This window comes from Plecotus auritus, assembly GCF_963455305.1.
Source record: "Plecotus auritus genome assembly, chromosome: 1".
NCBI classification, from domain to species: Eukaryota; Metazoa; Chordata; class Mammalia; order Chiroptera; family Vespertilionidae; genus Plecotus; species Plecotus auritus.
This window is the reverse complement of record NC_137770.1, coordinates 3,583,564-3,606,919: the sequence shown is the minus strand read 5'-3', so window position 1 is coordinate 3,606,919 and position 23,356 is coordinate 3,583,564. Positions and strand designations below refer to the sequence as shown.

General features: G+C 65.8%; 2 protein-coding genes across 2 annotated transcripts; both read right to left on the bottom strand.

Annotated features, from left to right (window-relative positions):
* Window positions 1–1,606: 1,606 nt before the first annotated feature.
* On the bottom strand, window positions 1,607–11,140 carry CDCA4 (cell division cycle associated 4). The gene is made up of 2 exons (XM_080659442.1): window positions 11,078–11,140; window positions 1,607–3,964 (listed from the first exon to the last, which is right to left on the bottom strand). The coding sequence occupies exon 2, from the start codon at window positions 3,951–3,953 to the stop codon at window positions 3,276–3,278; it is 678 nt and encodes a 225-aa protein (XP_080515568.1). The 5' UTR covers window positions 3,954–3,964; window positions 11,078–11,140; the 3' UTR covers window positions 1,607–3,275.
* A 3,259-nt stretch (window positions 11,141–14,399) lies between these two features.
* On the bottom strand, window positions 14,400–22,367 carry GPR132 (G protein-coupled receptor 132). Its single transcript, XM_080651313.1, has 3 exons — window positions 22,243–22,367; window positions 18,582–18,688; window positions 14,400–16,874 (listed from the first exon to the last, which is right to left on the bottom strand). Exons 2-3 carry the CDS (start codon window positions 18,586–18,588, stop codon window positions 15,763–15,765), a joined length of 1,119 nt encoding a protein of 372 aa, XP_080507439.1. The 5' UTR covers window positions 18,589–18,688; window positions 22,243–22,367; the 3' UTR covers window positions 14,400–15,762.
* Window positions 22,368–23,356: the final 989 nt, after the last annotated feature.

The following is a 23,356-nucleotide window of genomic DNA, read 5'->3' as shown; positions in this document are numbered from 1 at the left end:
CCTCCCCGAGAAGGTGGAGTGACAGGCAGTGGGGGTCCAGGAGGGTCTGCTTGGATGGTGGGCATGGACAGTGCCCTGAGGGTGGGGGCCAGCGGGTGGCCCGCCCCGCACAGGGGCTCAGCGGGAGCAGGCCGGGTGTGACCTGGTGCCAGCAGGCAGGGGACAGCCGGCGTCCAGGGCTCGCTGCAGGGCGCCCGACACACTTGGCCCATCTGCCCTAGGAGGCACTGGCCAGGAGGTGGGGACTCCTAGAGGTGCAGGCAGAGGCATCTTAGAGCAGAACATGTCCAGCGGCTGCCTGGCCGCGGCGGGGCGAGAGCAGGCGGGCGGCGGCGTCCCCCACGAGGCCAGACCCAGCACGACACCAGTCCTGGGGCCACCGGCCAGGTCACAGCCCGGGCCTGTGTGCTCTGGGAGATGCCACCAGCTGCGCGCTGGGTCCCGGGCACCTCTGCGGCCCCACCGGGGTGAGGTCTCAGACAGCACGAGGGCACACGCGGGCGGGAGGCAGGCGGACGGGCCAGGCACTTCCTGTCGCGTGTGCAGGCACCTGCCGTGTCCTGTCTGCCGTCAGCTCTCAGGACTGCCGGGCGGCCCGCAGGGGCACCTGATCGCACACGGCCTGTCCCTGCAGACACCCCCCCCCCCCCCCGGGCGGGGCGTCCCAGCGCCTGGGAGGAAGGCTTCCAGGCGCTCCGTCTGCGGGACCTGGGGTGACATGGTTTCCGGTGCCTCTGCTGAGGGGTGCTGTGCGGCCTCACCAGAGCTGTTTTGTGGGGTTTTCCAAGCCCAGGTCAGCTTCCCGGGGTCCGTTGGGTAGACCCGTCCTGCGCCCACGGGTCAGTTTAGATGGAGGCTCCTTCGGCAGAGCCGGTGCTCACCAAGGGGTACCGGGGACCCCATGAACGAGGTGGCCCCTGGGGGCCTCTGAGGAACCCAGGCCCGACTGCCTGTGCCGCTGCCTGGGGCCCCCGTGTCCCCACAGCGTCCCCCACACCCAGAGGGCAAGCTTTCCCTCTACCAGCTGAGGACGCCCCTTCTCACAGAGCAGCAGTCAGCACCGATTGTATAAAACGGTGTTCAATACAACTGCCTGGTAAGCCGCATTCTGGCTGACTCACCCGCTCTGTGGGGGCTGCCAGCAGCCCCGCCCTGGGGCCTGGGGGACTGAGGCCCAGAGACCACAGTGGGGCCAGCACCTTTCCCAGGAGTCAGACCCAGGTGGGGGCGTGGCAGGGACCATGGGGGCCGTCCCACAGGCTGTGGCTGGGCCTGGGGCCTGGGCGTCACCGTCACTTTCAGCCAGAAGGAGGCGTTTGGAGCTGCTGTCCACCCGCTGCTCACGCCTGGGGACTCCCGGCCCCGTGCAGCGGCCCCCCAGATTCAGACTGGATGCCGCACTTTACCCATTCCCACCGCGCCTCCCTGCCCCCTGCCACGAGCCACCTCCCCCTTGTCCAAACCTGAGCCCAGAAATTGGGGCCCCAGAGCCCAAGCCAGAAGCCACGAGCCTGCCGGCCTCCCTGTCCACTCAGGGTGCCTCTACTTTGAAGGCTGGCAAGAGAGACCCGCAGCTACTTCTAATCGGGATCTATTAGACAGAAATGCCGGCTGACACAACGGCTGGTTTATTGCTTCTAGACACACACACTTGGAACCACTGACCCACAAGAGGGAGGACTTCAAAGCCTGAAGGGAGCAACCGGCTGCTCAGGGCCACACCCTCCTGCTGCCCAGCCTGACGGGGTCCCCCCGGGGCTGGCTCCAGGGGCGCCCGCATCCTTGGCCCAGTGGTCCCACTGCCCCCTGAACATCCAGTGACAGTCCTCCCCGCCCACGGGGCCCTGGAGCTGAGCCAGCAGACGGGCCCTCAGGAGGCCTGGTGGGCACTGCGCCCCCCACTTCGCTGAGTCACCTTTGACCAAGCGCAGACGGCACTGGCACGAAATCATCGCGTGCCCGAGGAAAAGCAACCTTGTTGGTGAGGGGCAGGGAGGGAAGACAAGCGGGCGAGACAGGAAGGAACCGTGTGGGGAGGCAGCGCCCTTGTGAGCTGGAGAGAGGAGGAGGGGCAGGCGGTGTCCCCCGCCAACCCCTCCACCAACTCCCTCAAGACCGAGGGGCCATCGATGCCCCGTGCCCACGTTCCTTTAACCCTAGGTGTAAACTGACCTTGACAGCGGGTCCCGGCAGTGACCAGAGCAGGCGCAGGCATGGCCCCAGCCCGCCAACAGCGGCGTGTGCACAGGCCTGTATGCCGTGGCCGGCGCTGGGTCCTCGGGGCACCAGAGACCCCTTAGGTGTCTGAAGATCCATGAGGGCCAGACAGCAATCTGACCTTTGCCCCCAAGAACATTTATATATAAACTAGAGGCCCGGTGCGTGACATTCGTGCACTGGGGGTGGGGGGTTCCTCAGCCCGGCCTCCGCCCTCTCGCAGCCCTCTGCCCCCTCGGGGGATGCCTGCCTTCCGGCAGGGAGTGAGCCTGAGCCTGAGCCTGAGCCGGCAGTCAGACATCCCCCGCGGGGTCCTTAGCGCTGCCTCGGAGGCAGGAGGCTCCCTCGCCAGCCGTGAGCCCGGCGTCTGGCTGAGCGGGGTCCCCTGTGGGAGCACACCACCAGGGGCAGCTCCTGCGTTGAGGTCTGCCCCGTGGTCCTCAGTGCGCGGCATAGCGACCGGTGGTGCGCCATTCGGTCGATTTTCATGTTAGCCTTTTATTACGTAGGATTGCCATCCATTAAGCCCTACGGATTCTACACTTCCTTCCCGCCAAGCTGGAAGGTGGGCTGGCTCCCTCAGCAGGTGAGCCGCCCTCAGGGCCGTGGCAGCGCGTGGGGCGGTTCCAGTGAGTTCACAGAGAAGCCCGACTCGGGAGGGAGTGACCTTGGGAAGGAAACACACCACCTGCAGGTGCTCAGGTCACAGACGGTTCTATTAGCAGCAGAGGATGTTCATAGAAAAAATATACTTTTAAGAAAATAGCTGAGAAAGTCTAGGGATAATAAAAAGTTTACAAAATATATCTTATGCCAAAATGGTGCCCAAAACGTAGAAAACTCAGTTTCTGAAATGTCACCCAGGAAAGGCAGGCGCTGTCCAGCCGGTGGCCACGACCTCCGGGAGCTGCCGGCTGAGAGCGCCCAGCCTGGCCGGGAGGGAGGGAGGGCGAGCAGCGGCAGACGGGCCGCCCCGGGGCGTCCTGGTGGTCACGCGGCGGGCTGCCCGTGGGCAGGCGGTGCCAGGCCATGTGCGGGCAGCAGGGCAGGGCACAGGCTCAGGTCTCCACCAGGATCTCCACCACGTGGTCCAGCTCGCCCAGGTCCCGCTTGCAGCTGGAGCCAGGGGGCGGGGCGCCCGCGGAGGCCAAGGTCTCGAACCCGTCGCCAGGGACTGACTTGGCGCCCACCATGCCCGTGAGCACGGCGTCCAGGTCGTAGTAGGGACCGTCCACGTCCGCAAACAGCCCTTCCCCCGCGCGGGGGGCTCTGCTCTCCAGGGTCTCGAATATCTGGTCCAGCGACTTCTGAAAGCTGGCCTTGCTCTCCGGGGGGCCGGCCGCCTCCCACACGCAGCTGGGGGCGCTCCCGGGCGCCTGCGCACTCGGGGCCCCCGACAGTTCGGGGAGGAGGTCTGGCGCAGGGCCGCCCCCCGAGTCGGGAGCAGAGTGCCCCCCCTGCTGCTCCCAGGGGCTTCGACACAGGATCTCGGTGGAGACGAGGCACTCCAGTGGCCCCCGCCCGGCGCCGTCCTGGCTCACGGCCCCCCGCAGCTGCCGGACCGTGTTGGCGATGAGCACCGAGCGGCACAGGTCCGGCTCCACCAGCATGTGGCACAGCTGTAGTTTGACCAGCGACATGTCCAGGAGCGACTGGCGCTGCAGGCTGTGGGAGGGCGCGGCCGGGGGGCTGTCCTCGCCCTCCGCGCACTTCCTCTTGAGCCCGCGGGCGAACATCCTGCCGAGTCCTGCGGAGACCGAGGAAGACCCTTAGCCCCCTCCGGAGCCCCTCCAGTCTGCCGGGCCAGGCCGGGGCGCGGGGTGGAGACCAGAGCCGCTTCCAGAGCCCGTCTACGTCACGCACAGCCACTCAGAGCTTGGAGTGCGCACGCGAACCGCAGCCTCTGACCCCGCACAACCGTCTCCACCACAAAGACAATGGACTAGAAACGGAGGCACACGCGGAGGGGCTGGGCTGAAGCTGCAGGCACAAGCCCAGGGCTGCGCCAGGCAGGGCGCACCTTCCTCTGACCAGCCAGCCGCCTGCACCGCACCGGGAGGCGCCCCACCCCAACCCGCAAATAGCCCTGTGAAGAGGGGCAGAGAACCTGCAGGCCGCGCCCCCCCAAGTCCCCGGAGGACCCTCACCTTGGGGAGAGCGGGCCTCGCCCTGTCTGCCCCCCAGGCCCCTCTCCAGGGCCCTGGGGACATGGGGGCCGGCGCTGCAGGGACACAAAGGCTGCGGGCAGGTGCCTGGGCTCCCAGAGGGCTGGCTGCAGGGCCTGGGCGCTCAGGGTGGCTCTGCCGCCACCAGCGCTCTCAGCTGACATGTTGGGGTCACAAAGCCGAGCACCGTGGGGGGCGCCTCCCACCCGGGGCTCCCCGTTCCAGAAGAGGCGCCCCCACCGCGTTACGTTTCTCTTCCCAACTTGGTCAAGGAGCTCAACGTCTTGACTCCAGAGAACTCACTCGCGTTGTGCGTGAGGGTTACACCCTGCATTTGCCAGTCAGTGGATTTCCTTTTTAAAAACACCGAGCCTGTGGCTCCGTGAAGGTGCTGGAGGGCGAGTCCCGGGAGGGGTGGCGATGGGTCTGCCGTGAAGGAAGAAGGGGCTGAGGCCCCCCTCCCTCCAGGAGCCCCTGGCAAGGCCCCCGTGCCAGTCCTCAGACAGAGGGCCCTGTCCTCTGAGTCTCAACCCCCGACCTCACTCCCGTGTACTTAGCGAGTGAAACTCCAGCGGCCGTGGGCATTTAACCCGGAATGAACACCAACGTCCACGTACAAACATGTACCGGCACGTTCACTGCCGCTGCACTCAGAGCTGACCACGGAACAGGCTCGCACCGGCGTGGCTAGGGTTCTCCGGGCCCACACCACGCCCCCCGCCCAGCAATGGGAGTGGCCGGGGGCCCCGGGGACGGCCGCGTGAGAAAGCCAATCTCAAAGAACGGGCGGGCGCGCTGACTCCGCGGCGGCGACACTCCGACGGAGACGGAGACGGTGGGCTGGCCAGACAGGTCTGCACGGTGGGGCCACAGCTAGGCCCTGCTAAGGGCACAGAACCACACACGTGCACACGCACACACATGCAGCAGATTCAGATCTGTGACCACCCAGGGGGTTTTAAAATGCGAGTGGCCACAGCCTGGCCAGTGTGGGCGTCATCTGTGCACCAAAATGTGGGTCGCCAGTTCAGTTCCCGGTCGGGGCACAGGCCCGGCTGCAGGCTCGGACCCAGTAGGGGGCGGGCAGGAGGCAGCCAATCCGTGTTTTGTTTCGCTCTCACATCCATACTTCTCTCCCCTCTCCCTTCCTCTCTCTAAAAATCAACTTAAAAACCTAGAACCCGAAAAACATTATAAACTGATGAACCAAAAGATAGTTACAGAGGCAGTAAAGCATCAAACAGAGTGTCTAATTACAGCAGTAAGGTTAGGGAGAGGTGGGGGAAATAAGAGATCAACTGAAGGACTTGTATGCATGCATATAAGAGTAACCAACGGATGCAAAACATTGGGGGGTGAGGGCAGGTATGGGAGTGGGGTGGGGGGGGGCAATGGTAAGATATGTACACATATAATACCTTAATAAAAATTTGGAAAAAAAAAAAAAAAAAGAAAGCAGAAATGCAACAGACATGATGCCAAAAATAATTGAATAAAAAGTAATTTCATCATAATTAGTTCTTTAGCCTTTGCCTAGATATTACTGATATGTCACTGAAGTATTTTAATACGGGACAAGTGGTTGTTTAATTTATGCATGTTTTATAAAGTCCATAATGTATGAGCTTCATGAATTGCTCATTCATAACCAGGTCCTTTTTCAAACCATTGTGTATAGATTAGACAATGTTGAATGTATAATAACGTAATTCATAACGCTTAAACTGATTATAGCTGTAGTGCATTTTATCTTAATATACAGATGACATATGAAAGTGTTGTCCAATTTAATTTATGGTATGCTCATTACTATGTAACTAGGATAATTTTTAAATCAAAAAAAAAAAAAAAAAAAAAAAAAACCTAGAACCCGCACAAACAAAAAACCTGAGTGACCATTGCTTATTCCCCTACAAGACTCGTTCCCCCAGAACGGCAAGCAGGGCGAACGCATCCACACAGCGACAGCACTGTCGTCCGGCCTAGCCCTCACACCGTCGCAGGGGCCATGCGCACGCCAATGAGTTACCACCAAGCTCATCAGACCAATCCAGTCCCTCCGGTAGCAGGTTCACGTTTCCTGTCTGAGCGGCCAGGCCAGCGCGCACAGCCCGCACCCCCTGCTGAGGTCGCGTGCGCAGCCGTGTATCCTGGGGTCATTACTCACCAGTTACCGCACCCCTCCCACACGCACCCCTGTGCTGAGCAGGAGATGGTGTCAGACATCGGACACCAGGCCGGGCTCTGCAGCTCTGGCTCTCGGTAGTGTTTCCACAAAAGCTGACGTCCCGCCTCTGCCTGACGACTGCACTAGCATAACTAGTCCCCGCCCCACTCAGGAGTGGGGTGCCACGAGGGCCGGTGGACGGCAGAGCCGGCTGACCCTCCGAGCGCAGCAGGACCTGAGACGGCAGGAAGGCGGGTCTCTCTGGGAGGACAGCCTGGAGGCCCACAACCTGCGGCCACAGCCTCGTCCCCACTCCGGCCGAGGGCCCACCAGAGGACGCAATGTCCCCCAGCAGTCACACGGCGCCCTGAGCCCCCTTCTCCTCCCCTGCCTGCGTGCCTGCCAAGCAGGGTGGGGCCTCCCGCAGCTCTGAACTAGCTGCTCTACGTCTGGTGGCCGTCCTCCGGTGACTACTGGGAAGAGGCTCGGAAAGCAGTGGACCCCCCGGGCCCGGACGGGACCCCATCTCCGGGTTCTCCCTGCGTTCTCTGTCTGTGGAGCTGAGTTCACCTGCGTTCTTGCTGATCACACAGCCGTGTCAGGTGCAAGGTCACGGCCACTCGCGACACTGCACGTTCACCCCAACGTCCAAACGTGGGGCTCTCACCTCCCCCGCCCCCCCCACAGCCCAGCACGGACTCCTCGGAGCCCCCACCAGGACTGGGGAGGGGCTGTTCCAGGCCCGTGCACCCCATCAAGCTGCCCACTGGAAGCAGCCCCCCCCTCCCCACACCAGGTTCTCTGCACCGCCCTCCCTCTGGACCAGGGGTCCTCAAACTACGGCCCGCGGGCCACATGCGGCCCGCCGAGGACATGTATCCGGCCCGCCGGGTGCCGCTGCCTGTCCTGCTTAGCAGCCGACGCGTCCCGGGCCCGCAGTGCGCATAGGAATTTGTTCATAGTTTTTTTTTAAACTATAGTCCGGCCCTCCCACGGTCTGAGGGACAGGGAACTGGCCCCCTGTTTAAGAAGTTTGGGGACCCCTGCTCTGGCCCATCCAGCACGGGTCCCCCGCCCGTGCTCCCCACTGCTCCTCCCCACAAGCCCACCTCGCCCCCGGACGGGCCTCTGCCACCAGCCTGTCCCCACCAGAGGTCATGGGTAACCGAGGCCACCACGACGCAGGCAACGTGATGAATCTCAAAACATGGCGAATGAAGAAGCAGGAACAAACGGAGGCCCCACAGGACTGTGCGCACGGCCCACAGAGCGGGCAAGCTGGCCGAGCCGCTGAGAGCACGCCCACCAGCGTGAGTGCTGGCGCCGTTCAGCCGCTGCCCTACGTCACACCTGGTGACCAAGACGGACGAACCGAGCCGAGAGGAGCCTGCCACTCGCTGCTTAAGTGGGACGTCGCCCAGGGCGCACATCAGAGCTCCGATCCCGCGGCCCCACATCGCCCCTCACCGTCCTCAGCAACTGCTCACTCAGTGACCAGCAGGCAGGGGCCGCACGGACGACTCAGAGGCAGCCTGTGGGGTCACCCGGCCGAGCCCAGAGGTGGCCTGGGAGGGCCACGCTCCTCTTACACTTGTGCTGGGGCAAAGTCAGCCGGGTGTGGCTCTGAAGGGACCAGGAGAGGTTCGGGGCGGAGGTGGGACCCGTCCCTTCAGTGGGCCTGGCCCAGCACAGCTCTCGGCAAAGCCGTCACCCTCCCGCCAGGCCGGCCCGACCACAGAGCCCAGCTCCCTGTTCAGGATGAACAACACGTTGGGTCTTACCCACGGCCATTACCTCTGGGATCGGCCAGTTCGCGCGTCTAGTTAAATGTCCAAATCCCACGGCCACTCTCCCCGTCAGCGTGCACGGCCCCCGAGGCCGCCTCCGCCCAGGCGCTGGCCGGACAGAGAGGAAGACGGAAGGCTGGGTTCACCTGGGGAGCGGCACCCCCATGCAGAGGGGACCCAGGCCCCACACCAATCTCAGCGAGGCTAATGGGAACGCAGAACGGATTCTGAGCAGGAGGGCGGGCACAGGACCGACTCTGACCTGACCCATCACCGTGACCTCCAGCCGCTGCCAGGCACCCCACGGGCCTCAGGTTTTTAAGGCAACGCGACTCTGTCTGTGCCAGTCAGATCCACTGTGGAACCCTCCATCAGAGAGGAGCAGGGCGCCGGCGCGGTGAGACGGGCGTGCGCAAGGCGAGGCCGACCCGCGGTGGGCTGACATCCTCACGGGCAGCCCCCAGGGAGCCCAGGCCCTGGTTACCTGGAGAGAAACAGGCTCCCCTCGCCAGCTGAGGGGACGGCCCTGACCTCCTTCCAGGCTAAACCTGCAAAGGTCATCTCCAACTTTTCATGCTGAATTTCAACTTTAATCGTAAAACGTGGCCAGACTTGCCCCTGGGGCCGCTGTAGGCAGGAAGGCGATAAGACAGTAACCTCCGTATTTTTCCTGGCTCGTTTGGAGAGGACAGTGACCTCGGTCGGTCCGGTCGGCGTTCTGAGCGCGCAGCACACAGCCCGCAGAGAAAGGCGGCTGGGCACCACAGCTCCCGGCACGGGAGCCTTCACCTGGGGCTCTTCCTGGTAGCCCTATTTTGGGGACAATGAGCTTTTGAAGACGTGGAGCTGAGCTGGCCTGGGAGCTTGGACTCGAGCTGCTGGTACTTTTCCGAGTCACAGCTGGGCCGCGTCCCAGGCTGACTGCGGGCGGCACCAGGAGCCACAGCAGACAGCGCTCCTGCCAGGGGGTCCGGGACAGGGCAGCCCACCCTCCCCTGTCATCTCCACCGGCCTGGGACGCTGGAGAGGCTGCCAGGAAGCGGGCAGAGTGCCAGCGTCAGACCCCCGAGGCCGCATGCTCGCTCCGGCCCTCCCAGACCAGAGAGAGCTGGGCCCGCCACAGTTTGGAGCAAGGAAGCCATTGCAAAATGTCCTTAGCATCCGTGTACGAGGCAACCAAAACTGAGAAATAAGGGGGGGCACCCACGGGGCTGCGGGAGGCTGTCCTGCCCTCCGGCTCCCGGGGAGGTGCCACTTTGTAAGGCATCATGTTTCAGCAGAATGGAGCTTCACTAAGAGACCAGAGAGGAAATTCAAGTGTCCCATGGCCAACATCCGCCACCACTCATTCTGCAAGGACTGCGGGTTAGGGGGGGACCTAGCCCCCCGCTGGGGTCGACACGATGGGTGTGTGGAAGGGCGGCCGGAAGGGCGGCCGGTCGGATAAATGGAAGGATGGATGGGTGACTGGGTGGGTGGATGGATGGGTGGATGGGAGGGTGACTGGGTGGGTGGGTGGATGGATGGGAGGGTGACTGGGTGGATGGATGGGAGGGTGACTGGGTGGGTGGGTGGATGGATGGGAGGGTGACTGGGTGGGTGGGTGGGTGGATGGATGGGAGGGTGACTGGGTGGGTGGGTGGGTGGATGGATGGGAGGGTGACTGGGTGGATGGATGGGAGGGTGACTGGGTGGATGGATGGGAGGGTGACTGGGTGGGTGGTGGATGGATGGGAGGGTGACTGGGTGGATGGATGGGAGGGTGACTGGGTGGGTGGTGGATGGATGGGAGGGTGACTGGGTGGATGGATGGGAGGGTGACTGGGTGGGTGGTGGATGGATGGGAGGGTGACTGGGTGGATGGATGGGAGGGTGACTGGGTGGGTGGTGGATGGATGGGAGGGTGACTGGGTAGGTGGTGGATGGATGGGAGGGTGACTGGGTGGATGGATGGGAGGGTGACTGGGTGGGTGGTGGATGGATGGGAGGGTGACTGGGTGGATGGATGGGAGGGTGACTGGGTGGGTGGGTGGATGGATGGATGGAAGGGTGACTGGGTAGGTGGGTGGGAGGGTGACTGGGTGGGTGGATGGGAGGGTGACTGGGTGGGTGGATGGGTGGGAGGGTGACTGGGTGGGTGGGTGGGTGGGAAAGGAGGGGCAGCCACAGGGCACCTGGTCGAGCTGTAACTTTGTCAGTGGGACGCGCGTCGGCCCCGAGTCCCCACCGACTTCACGGAGGGTCTCCTGGGTGATGGGGGAGCCTGCACCGACCTGGTCCAAGGCCCCGGGAAGGAGACAGGTGGGGGCCTCGCTACGGAGGCACCGCCTCCCGGCCCAGCAAACCCTCTCAGCGGGTCTCTATCTAAAAAGGCCGGACCAGAGCCACGAGCTGTTACTTTTGGGTAAAAATGGAGCAGGAGGGGCGGTGGGTGGGGGGCAGAGATCCACAAGATCGCGTCCCTCCTCCGGGCGCCTACCCCCCGCCGCCCCAGGACCCAGGGCTGCCCCCCGCACCCCTAGGACCCCGGGCCGCCGCCGCCCCCCCAGGATCCCAGGCCGTCCCGCCACCCCAGGCCCCCAGGCTGCCCGCCCCCCCAGGCCCCCAGGCCGGCCCGCCACCCAAAGACCCCAGGCGACCACGTGCCGCCTCCCCGCCTCCCCAGACCCGAGCCTCCCCGCTCCCGCGGGCCCCGCCGCCCCCCAAGGCGGAGAAACCGGGAGCCGAGACCCGCTGCTCACCTGGCCGCCCGCCGTCCGCACCGCCTGCGCCGAGGGGGGGCGGGGCCGGGGCGGGGCCACTCATCGCCCACAAAGGGCCGCCAGACGCGGCAGCCCCGCCCGCTGATTGGCTGAGCTCGGGGGCGGGGTCTCTGGTTCAAACCGGGGGCGGGGCCTGCTGCTGGAGTTCCCGCGCGGCCGCGTTGGCCGTTGGGCCCGCGCCCTCCGCCCCGCCCCCGCCGGCTCCCAGGTCTCCGCGCGCGGCCCTACTGCGCCTGCGCGAGCCTCCTGGAGGCGGGACAGGGATGTGAGCGGGAGAGTACCATAGGGGGAGGGGCTGGGAGGGGGCGGGACGTGGAGGGGATAGACAGGAGGAGGGGCGGGGCGGGGGGGCAGGAAGAGGGCGGGGCATGGGAGAGGATGGGCAGGAAGAGGGCGGGGCATGGGAGGGGATGGGCAGGAGGAGGGGCGGGGCGTGGGACAGGAAGGGGGCGGGGCATGGGAGGGGATGGACGGGAGGGGGTCCACTGGAAGGAGTGCGATGACTCCGTGTTTGCTCATCTGGGGAGCCCTGGACCGTTTTCCACCGCAGCTGCCCCACCGCACACCCCCCAGCACCATGGCGCAGGTATCAGTGTCTGGATTTGACTGGCCATCCGAGTGGGTGTGGAGGCCGCGTGTTGGATGGGAAGCCCGGGGCCTCCTGCGTGATGGGGGCGGTCAGCAGGTGTGAGCTGATGCCTCTCAGGAGGGTGGGCTGCCCCTGCCCCTGTCCCCACCCACCCGGGCGTGGGCTAGGCTCCCTCCCCCGCTCCTGCCTGCACCCAGCCCTGACGCCCTCCCTGCCTCTCGGGCCCTGCGGGTTGGCACTGCGGTCAGGCTCTGGGGTTCTTCCCCGTCTCAGCGAGGGCTCGACCCGGTGGCTCGCGGCCAGGGGTTCAGGGTGGGGCCCGGCTCCCCACGCCCTCCCTGCAGCAGCTGGGCCAGCAACCCCCCGGGAACGCTGCCCACTAGCGGCTGCATCGGACACTCCCGGGCTCTCCCAGCCGCCAGCGCCCTCTAGGGGCCCCGGGACACACGGCCTTCGGGTGCCCACCCTGGGATTCTGGGAAAGACCGACCCCTGGGGAGGTGAACCCGGGTCCTCTGTGTCCGCGCGGCCTGAGCAGAGGACACGCTCGGTCTCAACGCGTGTCCCCACAGCCCTGCAGGCAGAGACAGTGGCCAGTCCCAAAGGTCACCAGTTCGATTCCCCGTCAGGGCACATGCGTGGGTTGTGGGCTCGATCCCCAGAAAGGGGCGTGCCATCTCTCTATCCCTCTCCCTCTCTAAAATCAATAAAAACATTTTTTAAAGTTTCTTAAAAATACATTTGTGTTGATTTCAGAGAGGAAGGGGGCAGGAGAGAGAGATAGAAACATCAAGGATGAGAGAGACACATTGATTGGTTGCCTCCTGCATGCACCCCGACCTGGGGGCCCTTGACTGGAATCGAAGCGGGGACCCCTCAGTCTGCAGGCCAACGCTCTATCCACTGATCCGAACCAGCCAGGGCTATGAAAACATATTTAAAAAAATTACAGGCAGACAACCTGAGGCACGGAGGGCGAGAGAGCCGGGCGCAGGGAGCATCCTCGGGGTGTGGAAGCAACAGCAGGCAGCCGGCCGCTTCCCTGGGAGGACGGAGCGCCCCACCAGCGTCCGCACCCCCGGCCCACAGCCATCTACCCACCGGTGTGGTCAGCACCCCGGGGTCCAGCAAAGGCAGAACCCCATGGCCCTTCCCTGGCGTGACCTCCTGTGGGACCCAGAGGATGGGAGCCCAGAATTCCCTGCCAAACCCTCTGAGCCCACCCCCCCCCCCGGGCGGGGCCGCCTCTCCGCCAGGGGTCCCTCAGGTGTGCGGCCTGTGGGCCCAGCCACCATAGTGTGGGGGGCGGGGGAGCCCCAGACTTGCAGATGTCCTTGTGGAGCTGGAGCGGTCTGGTGAAGGCCCTCAGGCTGGTCGAGGGCTTATTAAACACGGGGCGTGCGTGTGTGAGTGCGGCAGACGCCACGGGAGCCTGGCGGGCCGCGGCTCGCGCATTGGGATCCGGGGAAGGAACACCCAGGGCCTGCTGGGGAGCAGGTCTTGTCCAGGGAGATGGGCGTCCGGCCGCGAATCAGTCGCAGGTGGCCTGTCCCCCAGGAGTCCCCGGGGACACACCTGTGGGCAGAGTCAGGAGCGTGGGTGGCGGGCTCCCGTGGGGGGACAGCTGGCGGCTCTCAGGGCTCCCCGCACGGACCTCACAGCTCACGGTGCCGCCTCCTCCCCAGCTGGTCACCACAGGGCGCGGCAGAGGGTAGCGGAGGGAGTGACTGAACTGGGGGCGATGGGAGAGAACGAGGGAGGGAGAGAGGGAGAGAGGGATGGAGGGAGGGAGATGCCACGAGGCTGCCGAGCTTCCAGAAGCAACCAGTCAGCCGGAAAGGCCAAAGGTTGTGGCTGTGACTGCAATACAGTCACGGCGAATGAGCTCATGGCTAAGCGTGGGGGCGCGTGGCACACACCACAGATACACAGGTGACGCCTTCGAGAACTGTACCCTTGAAACTTACAGATCACCCCAGAAAACTTAATTTAAATAAATAGAAGAGATAGCCCTGGCCGGTGTGGCTAAATGGGTAGTGCACCGGCCTGTGGATGGAAGGGTACCAGGTTCAATTCCGGTCCAGGGCACATGCCTGGGTTGTGGGTTCGATCCCTAGTGGGGGGCGTGCAGGGGGCAGCTGATCAGTGGTTCTCTCTCATCACTGACGTTTCTATCTCTCTCTCCCTCGCCCTTCCTCTCTGACATCAATAAAAATATATAAATAAAATAAAATAATAGGGGCACAGAGGAGGAGGGGGAGCCGGGAGAGATGAGGGCGGGAGGCCGGCAGCCCCAGAGCTGAAGGGGATCTGGCCCAGGCACCCCTGAGCCTCCAGGGGGAACCGGCCCCAGACGCCTCCGTCTTGGGCTTCCTGCCCCGACTCGGGAGAACAAGCCGCTTTAGCTGCTCCAGCCCACCCCTGAGACAGTCCGGGGCGCTCGCCCCCTCCCGAGCCTGGCCTCCCGGGGAGCCCCAGAGGGAAATTTTTTTTAAAAAAAATATTTTACTGGTTTTTTACAGAGAGGAAGGGAGAGGGATAGAGAGCCAGAAACATGGATGAGAGAGAAACATCCATCAGCTGCCTCCTGCACACCCCCCACCGGGGATGTGCCCACAACCAAGGTACATGCCCTTGACCGGAATCGAACCCGGGACCCCTCAGTCCGAAGGCTGACGCTCTATCCACTGAGCCAAACCAGCCAGGGCCCAGAGGGAAATTTTACTCTAAAAGGGAAAACGACATTATTTCATTTAAACGGGAAGTTGAGACTGACATGCATGCATCCCGTTTTTATTTCTAAATGTGCCTTCTCAATGCCTCTCCCGGTGAAGACAGACAGACAACCAGCGCTGCCTTCCAGACACGAGACCGTAACTGAGCACACGGCCCGCACGGCCTCCTGGGAGAGGACCCCCCGAAACAGGGATGCGGGGGGGGGGGGGTTGGTGAGGGAGGGGCCTGGCCCGGGCCGGTCCTTGTGCTGCGAGCTGTGAGGTGCCCGAGGCAGAGGTACTGGTGAGGTAGGTGTCGCTGGCCCTGGTGCAGGTGGGGAAACGGAGGCCGTGGTGTGACGTGGCCCAGAAGTGGCTTGTCGGGGGCCAGCCTGGGCCTGACCCGAGCCGTGTGGTTTCTGGGGAGCCCCCTTGCTCTTGGCCGCATGCAGGCCGGCCCGTGCTCCGCCTGCGCCGGTGAGGGGCTCGAGGCCAAGGACTTGCTCCGATTCAGCGAGTCCCAGCCCTCGGCTGCTCTCCGGACGGCGAGCCCGGGAAGCCTGGAGCGAAGGGATCCCCACCGCCTTGGAGCCCCGGTGGCAGCGGTCACGTCGCAGCATTGCCAGGTGACAGGAGCCCTGGGCTTCCTCCGGAGGACACGTGGCACCCCCCCCCCCCAGCTCCCCGGGGGCTCGGCGGCCTTCAGCGTCAGACCTCTCCGCACAGAGCCAACCACCCCCGCGAGGGCCCTCGGTGACCAGGCTCTGCCTAAGCGAGCTCCCTGTGCACGGCCACCGTGGACCGTCGGTCGTCCGAGCCACGCCCACCAGAAAGCCTAGGAATGAAGTCCTCACTGGCCTGGCCCGTGGCTCAGGGGTTCACCAAGTTCGATTCCCGGTCAGGGCACAGGCCCGGGTTGCTGGCTCGGTCCCCAGTGCGGGGCGGGCAGGAGGCAGCCGATCCACGATTCTCTCTCATCATGGATGTTTCTCTGCCTCCCTCTCGCGTCCTCTCTGACATCAATGTATCAATATATACATATATTTCTTTAAGTCTTCACTGGGTGCTGACGCGGCACCTCCACGGTGCCGGCATGTGCCAGCTAACCGCCAAGCGAGCTGTGGATGACGGGGCCTCCTGCCTGCCAGGGCTGCCTGGCTCCCGCGCCTGGCACAGCCGCCTGCCCTGGGCCCCGTGGGAGAGCCGGGCCGGGACCCGAGGGGAAGAGGCTTGTGTGGCTCCAGGAACGAGAAATCGGGGGCGCGGCTTCCAGAGGGCCATCACGGCGGCGCCACGGACACTGGTGGGCAGGCCCCACGGCCGGGGAAGCCGCGCGGCCGGCCTCCCCCGCGGGACCCGGGCTCAGCAGGACTCCTCCCGCGGCCTCTCCAGGGCGCCCAGCGGGGCCCACGCGCCTGGCCGTGCCCTGCGGGGCTGCGCGGGCCCGGGCGACAGGCAGCTGCCAGCCAGCGACACGGGCGACGGCCTCTCCTCCGAGTCCTTCCAACGCGTGAGTTTCGCGGCCCCCGTCTTGGCGGACCACGCCGTCCACTTCCTGCGGATCCTGGACACCTCCTGCCGCGAGTGGTCCGTGGCCAGCACGTAGATGATGGGGTCGGCCACGCTGTTCACCGTGGTCAGGCACAGGAACGCCACGGACACGGTGCAGACGCGGGCCTCAAGGCGGCACAGGGCGTCCTCGTCGCCGCCGTAGTAGGAGAAGGCGGCGGCCTTGAGCAGCAGCACCAGGTGGTAGGGGGCGAAGCAGGCCAGGAAGATGGCCACCACGGCCATGGCCGTGTGCCGCACCCGGGCCTTCCGGGCGGCGCTCAGGCCGGCGCTGCGGCCCACGGCCCTGAAGATGCGGTGGTTGGTGAAGGCGATGACGCACAGCGGCAGGGCGAACCCCAAGGCGAACCGCGTGTAGTAGTAGCGGGCGACCCGGCCGTTCACGGGCAGCGTCTCGAAGCAGGTGCCCTTGGCGTCCATCAGGAAGACGGGGTAGTGAACCAGCCCCACGAGCAGGAAGGCGGCGGCCGAGAGGAGGGCGGCGGTGCGGCGGCGGCGGCGGCCCCGGCTCTCCAGCGCGTACACCACGGCCACGAAGCGGTCGCAGGAGATGCAGCAGAGGAGCAGGATGCTGACGTAGAGGTTGCAGAAGAAGACGTAGGCCGTGGCCTTGCAGGCCCAGGGCCCCAGCGTCCAGCAGTGGCGGTTCTGCACGTACAGGACCCACAGCGGCAGGGTGCCGGCGTACAGCAGCTCGCAGAGCGCCAGGCCGCACAGGTACACGGCCAGCACGCTGCCCCGCCGCGCCTCCCGCAGCGCCAGCCCGGCCGTCAGGCAGTTGGCCGGCAGCCCGAGGGCGCACACGCCGCCGTACACCGCCACGGCGAACGCCCGGCTCTCCTCGAACGACACGTTGCAGGCGGTGCTGCCGTTGGCCCCGCAGGCGCCCGCCACCGTGAGGTTTCCTGCGGACAGAGACGGCGTGAGGCTGGGCGGAGGAGCCTTTGCAGAGACGCTAAGAAACGGTAAGAGCCGAAACCGGTTTGGCTCAGTGGATAGAGCGTCGGCCTGCGGACTGAAGGGTCCCGGGTTCGATTCCGGTCAAGGGCATGTGCCTTGGTTGCGGGCACATCCCCAGTGGGAGGTGTGCAGGAGGCAGCTGATCAATGTTTCTCTCTCATCGATGTTTCTAGCTCTCTATCCCTCTCCCTTCCTCTCTGTAAAAAATCAATAAAATATATTTAAAAAAAAAGAAAGAAACGGTAAGACTCGGCCCTAGTCCGTGCATACGGGGCCGGCCTGCCATGGAAGGGACCCGGGTTCGATTCCAGGTCAGGGCACAGGCCCGGGCTGCGGACTCGATCCCCAGTAGGGGGCGTGCAGGAGGCAGCCAACCCATGATTCTCTCTCATCATTGACGTTTCTATCTCTCCCTCTCCCTTCTTATGTGAAATTTTAAAAAAGAAAGAAAAAAAAACCCAGACGCAGGCCCAGCGTCCACCTCTGGGAGCCCCCGGCCCTCCCTGCGCCCCCTGCCCACCCCTGGCATGGCCACGGGGCCTTGTGCAGCTCAGACCCACAACACCCGCTCGGGCCACGCGGGGCCGGGCCCTCGGCCTCTGCTCTTCACTCTCCCGTGCCCCGTCCCTTCTCTGTGCCCATCTGGCGCCCAGCCCTGGGTGTGCCGAGGAGAGCCTGCCCGCCCCCCCCCACACCGGGGCTCCGTGGGCATCGTGACAGCTCTGGCTCGGCCCCGGGTCCGTCACCAGAAAACAGGCGCCACATGAGGCCCGAACGCGCCCTGAAGCCCGGCTGTCCCTCGGCCCCGGGCCTGCCTGCGCGTCCGTCACAAGGACACACAGGGGCTGTCTCTGCACGCCTCGAGGGAGAGCCTCCGGCTTGGTCGTTTCTGAGTTCGTGTGAGTGTCCTTGGCATGCTCATTGAAAATACATATTTATTTCAGAGAGGAAGGGAGAGGGAGAGAGAAACATCAGTGATGAGAGAATTACGGATCAGCTGCCTGCTGCACGCCCCCCCCCCCCCCCCACTGCGGATCGAGCCCGCAACCCTGACCCGGAATCCAACCGTGACCTCCTGGTTCAGCCGTGGGCAAACTACGGCCCGCGGGCCGGATCCGGCCCATTCGGCTGTTCTATCCGGCCCGCGGAGCCGAAAGAGCGGAGGGTTCTCTTGCTCTCCCCTCCGCTCCTTTACTTTGAATTTATATTAGTTCACACAAACACTCCATCCATGCTTTTGTTCCGGCCCTCCGGTCCAGTTTAAGAACCCATTGTGGCCCTCAAGTCAAAATGTTTACCCACCCCTGTATAGGTCAGCCAGCACTCAACCCCTGAGCCATGCCAGCCGGCTGCATGCTGCTTTGTCATCCTTAGCTGAGGAGACGCTTTTGTTGATTTTTAGAGAGAGAGGAAGGGAGAGAGCAAGGAAGAGTCACATGGATGTGAGAGAGAAACGTCGACTGGCTGCCTCCAGACTGGGGCTGGGACATGCCCCCGGGGGGTGTGCCCTGACGGAACTGAGCCTGCACCCTTCTAGTGCACAGGACGATGTGCCAACCGACTGAGCGCTGGGCCAGGGCCGCATGCTCCCTTCCTGGCGGAACGTCACCGTCCGAGAGAAGTGCCCTGCGGAGAAGCTCCCGGGCTCTCACCTGGCATGTTTGCCGGGTCCAGTGTCGGGGAGGCTCTTCAGCAGCGCCCCAGGGCACATCACATCTTGTCGGCCTTGCTCCGAAGCTCACTCGGGGTTTAAAATGACCTGGAGAACAAGTAGGTTGAAATCGCTTCAGGGAAATGGGATTAAATCACAAGCGAAGGCAATGAGACAGCGGTGAGTGAGCAGTTATGACGAGTCACGTCCTGCACGTATCCTGTGGATGCCGCAGGGTGTCCTTCATATATAAAGAGCGCCTACAAATCAACAACAACAAGTGCCAAAGCCAACGAGCAGGTAATTCACAGGAGAAACCAGCGCAGCCCCACAAGTAAGGCAATTAGAAGCTCAAGCGGCAGTCCCTTCGCCTCCTGGCTCGGCAGGCGGGTGAGGAAGGGACCTTCCCCCTGCCGATGGCAGCGTGGACCGGCACAATGTGGCCACCATTTCCCAAGATGCACAGCACCTGCCGCCGGAAAGAACGTCCCAGCGTGCTCCTGTGAAAGGAACCCAGGCCCCGTGGGCACTCAGCGGCCGTCTCCCCTCCCCCGGCTCCCGTCCCGAACCACAGGCGCCCGAGACAGGCTCCACCCTCAGAGGCTGTAGGTGAGCCCAAGCCAGCAGCTGCTGGGTCCTGCTCCGCGGGGCCGGCCGTGGGTCTCGGGGCCACGAGGCAGCCAGCAGGCCGAGCCCTGGCTCTGAGCCCGATCCCCTGCCCAGGGCAGCCCCGCCGCGGGGCCCGCTGCCCACACTCGCGATGGGCCTCCCGGCCCTGCCTCCGAGAGGCATTTCCACCAGCTGCAAACCACAGGAAGCCTGATGTTTACCTGAAACCACAGACGCCCCCTCACCAGACATTCTAGGTCAGACCGAATGCACACGAGGTGAGGGCCAAGGCAAAGAAGAATCTAGAAATACCATCGCCAAGTGACTGACATCCCCCAGGGACCTGGAGGCCACAGGGCCTGGAGGTCACCGATCCTGGAGGTCACAGGGCCTGGGAGGCCACAGATCCTGGAGGTCACAGATGCTGGAGGTCACAGGGCCTGGAGGTCACAGGGCCTGGGAGGTCACAGGGCCTGGAGGTCACAGGGCCTGGGAGGTCACAGGGCCTGGAGGCCACAGGGTCTGGAGGTCACAGGGCCTGGGAGGTCACAGGGCCTGGAGGTCACAGGGCCTGGAGGTCACAGATCCTGGAGGTCACAGGGTCTGGAGGCCACAGGGCCTGGAGGTCACAGGGCCTGGAGGCCACAGGGTCTGGAGGCCACAGATCCTGGAGGTCACAGGGCCTGGAGATCACAGGGCCTGGAGGTCACAGGCCTCTCTCACCCTGCCCCCGCCCTCGGGTCTCAGTTTAGACGCCTGCCGGCTGCAGGCCGGGGCCTGGGCCACCCTGGGCTCCGTGGCGAGGCCCACCTGCCGTGCTCTGCCCTCTAAGGAGATGATGGCCTGAGGCCCGGGGGGACGCACAGCCCAGCCAGAGATGCAGCCCCCAAAGGAGACCCAGCGGCTCTGGGGGAGGGAAGGGGAGAGGCCGCGTGGGCTGGGCCCCCAGGGGAGGAGCTGCCCACCTGGGAACCACCCAAAGCATGGGGTGCCACTGGCCTAGCCCCCGAGTTCCTCGCTCAGACAGGCCGCGCTGCTGGGGCAGGGGCTGGGGGGGAGCCTGCTGCTCCCCTTGCACTGTGGGGTGTGCTGAAGGTGGAGGCTAGCCCTGCCCGGCCCACTGCCTGCCTCCCTGCCGCAGACAGGAGGGGCGGGGGGGCCAGATGGCACTTCCACAAAAGCCGGAGGAAGTGGGGCCCAACTGAAAACCTCCCTCCCCTCCCAGCGCCGCCCTGAGGGCAGGCCGTGGGCGAGCGGGTCCCGGGCAGAGCCGGGCACTGATGCCCAGACCGGGGCCACAGCCCTGACCTCAGGCCCCGACGGCCAGGCTGGACGTGTGGGGGGGCAGAAAGGGACCCCACCGAGAGAACCCGCCTCCCAGCAGAAAGGCCCAGCTGGAGCAGCCGGGGCCAGCGCAGCCTGAGCGGGGACCCAGGCCCCCCGAGCCCCCAACACCGGGGCCCAGGCCCCGCCCTCACCGTGGTGGGCGCCCAGGGCACCTGCCCCGCCGCCCTCTCCCTGGCGGACACTCCACAGAGCTTGTCCTCACTTGGGACACGTGGCTCTCCTCCCAGGACTTCCCACGCCGGTGACCCCGTTTCCGCTGTCGCCCCCCTACTTCCTGCTCCCTCCCAAGTCCATGCCCCCAAGTGAGGGAGCCGGGAGGGCCAGGGCCAGGGCCTGCCAGCCTCAGTGGGTCCCGCGTCGAATGTCCTCCTGGCGTCCCCACCGCCCGGTGCCCGTGGCCGTCCCGGCAGGGGGCTGGGTGAGGAGCAGGTTGCCCAGCGGGCACAGCGCCCCCTCCTGCCGGGCCTCCCCCCGCCTCCCCCCTGGACGCTACGTCGGAGGACAAGGCCGGCAGGCGGAGCCCTGCGTCCCCCACGCCCAGCGCACGCTGCCCTCCTGGCCTCACCCGGTCCCGGTGCCCGCTTTCCCCTCACGTCACCCCGAGCCCCCCCGCCCCACCTGTGGGGTCCCACGGAGGCGGGTCTTGGCGGTAGAGTGACAGACCCGTGGGATGGCCCTGACTCGGCCCAGGGAGGGGACACGCAGCTGGGCTGGTGCCCGGGGAGCCGCCAGCCGCCGAGGGTGAGGGTGAGGGTGGCCACAGCCCTTCCCCCCGCCCCCCTCCCCGCCCGGGACACCCTCCTCCCAGCCTCACCACCGCTGCCCAAGGCTGCCCCCCCGTGGGCCGCCCCCGCCCCCCACGCTCACCTGCGCGGCCAGGTGCCAGGTGCCGTCCCACCGAACCCCCGTCCCCACGAGCCGTCGGGGAGGCCTCGCCCGCCCACAGCCTCCGCGCCCTGTGCCTGCAGCACGTCCCTCTGTCGGCCCACACACGTGTTTTTACTATGAACGTCTCACACAGACGGGGACACGCCAACTGCGAGCCCCTCGCATCAGCACGCTGTCACCCCACCGTCCTCGTCCCCTCGTCCCCGACGCCTTGGGGAGCGGTCCCGGCCGCTCCTGGGGCACGCGGCTCCGATGGCCCGGCTCCTGCGTGTCCGCTGGCTCCCCAGCCCCAGCGCGCATCCCCGGCCCGGTGAGCGGACCTGCCTCGCCCCCCCGCCCCACGTGGGGCTCACCTCCTGTCCCCCCCGTTTTCATCGGGTCTAACACGCCCTTCAAGACACGCATTTCCATCGGCACCAGTGAGGCTGAGCCCCAGATCTGTGCTCGCACCCGTCTCCCCTCTTCCCGCCTCCAGCCCTGGGCCCCGCGGCCCCTGGACACAGGGAGCGGCTGCTTCATACCCGCCCAGCCCCCCCCCCCCCCCGCCTCCCCCCCCCGACCCCGCGCATCAGCGCCAGGCCTCGGGCCCCAGAGGCTCCTGAGCCCTGCTGGAGCCCCGACTCTGGCCCTGACCAGCAGAAGGGAGACCTTAGCAGGAGACAGTCTGGGGGTGAGGTTCTGGCACCCCAAATCCTCTGCCCACATAGCGTGGGGACACTGACACCTGGGATCCCTGGTGAAGGCCTCAGGCTGTGACTCCCCAAGAACCCCCCTCGGCTGTCAGACGCCCCTGCCGCCCCTCCCCAGCGCGGACTCACCGGCCCAGCGCTCCCGGCCGTCGGCGGGCCGGGCTGGGCGCCGCCAGGAAGCAGCAGGGACCAGCTGTCGCCTGAAACTCCGGCCCAGACTCCGGGGGCTGACCGAGGGGGTGCGGGCTCTCTGGTTGTGACCTGGGCCCGTCACTCTGCCTGGGAGACAACAGGAAGCGGCCCAGCCCACTTCCCCTCTGACAACACCAGGGCCGGGCCGGCGGGAGCACCTCTGAGCTCCTGAGACCTTCCCGGCGGCCCGACGACGCAGGCCTGGCGTCCCGGACAGAAGGGGCCCTCGAGGGGGGCTCCGGCTCCTGACCAGCCTCCGGGCAGCGCGGGCAGCGCAGGCCCGCCTCCGAGAGCCTCAGCTCCCGAGAGAGAACACACAGGACGCGGGCACGGCGGCCCCCAGACGGCGCCCGCTGCCCCACCCCGCCCCTGGTATAGCCCAGCTGTCCTCCGGGGCCCGTCCGGGGGGCCTGCGACCCTGGGCTCTGCCTCTGACACCCAGAGACACCCCCGCCTGACCGGGGGCCTCACCCAAACACAGGCCCCGGACACAGCGGCCCCAGGCGGCCACCTCCCTCCGCCCGCCGCCCCAAGGCTAGTCTCGGGTTCGGGGTGAGCGAGGGCAGGGGTCCCTTCCCTGGGCCCAGCACCCAGCCTGACCCAGGACGGTCCGAGGCACAGCCAGGGCCGCCGCCCCGCGTATCCAGGCCCGACAGCGGGAGGCGCCCCACTCTGCGGTCCCGCAGCACCTCGAAAGCTGGGCCTGGAGCGTGTGCAGGTCTGAGCCCGGCTCCCCCGCCTTCCACATGCCCGCCCGAGCGCCCACGGTTGGGGAGCGAGGGTGGGGGCACCTCGGCCCCTTGAGGCCCCCGTGAGGGAGATCGCCCGCCAAGCCCGGCGCCCGGAGTGACAGGCAGCTGTCACGCATGCAGGGCCCGCTCCCTCTGCACCCCACGTAGGGGTTCCCTGCACCCCAGTGGTGGGTCCAGGTGGTAAGCACGATCCCACCCTCTGTCATGGGTGCCGAGTCCTCGCGGGGCTGCCAGGGGGCCCGGGCGGCGGGGGCTGAGGGGGCAGCTGGGGTGAGAGCTGCACCCCACCTCCAGGACCA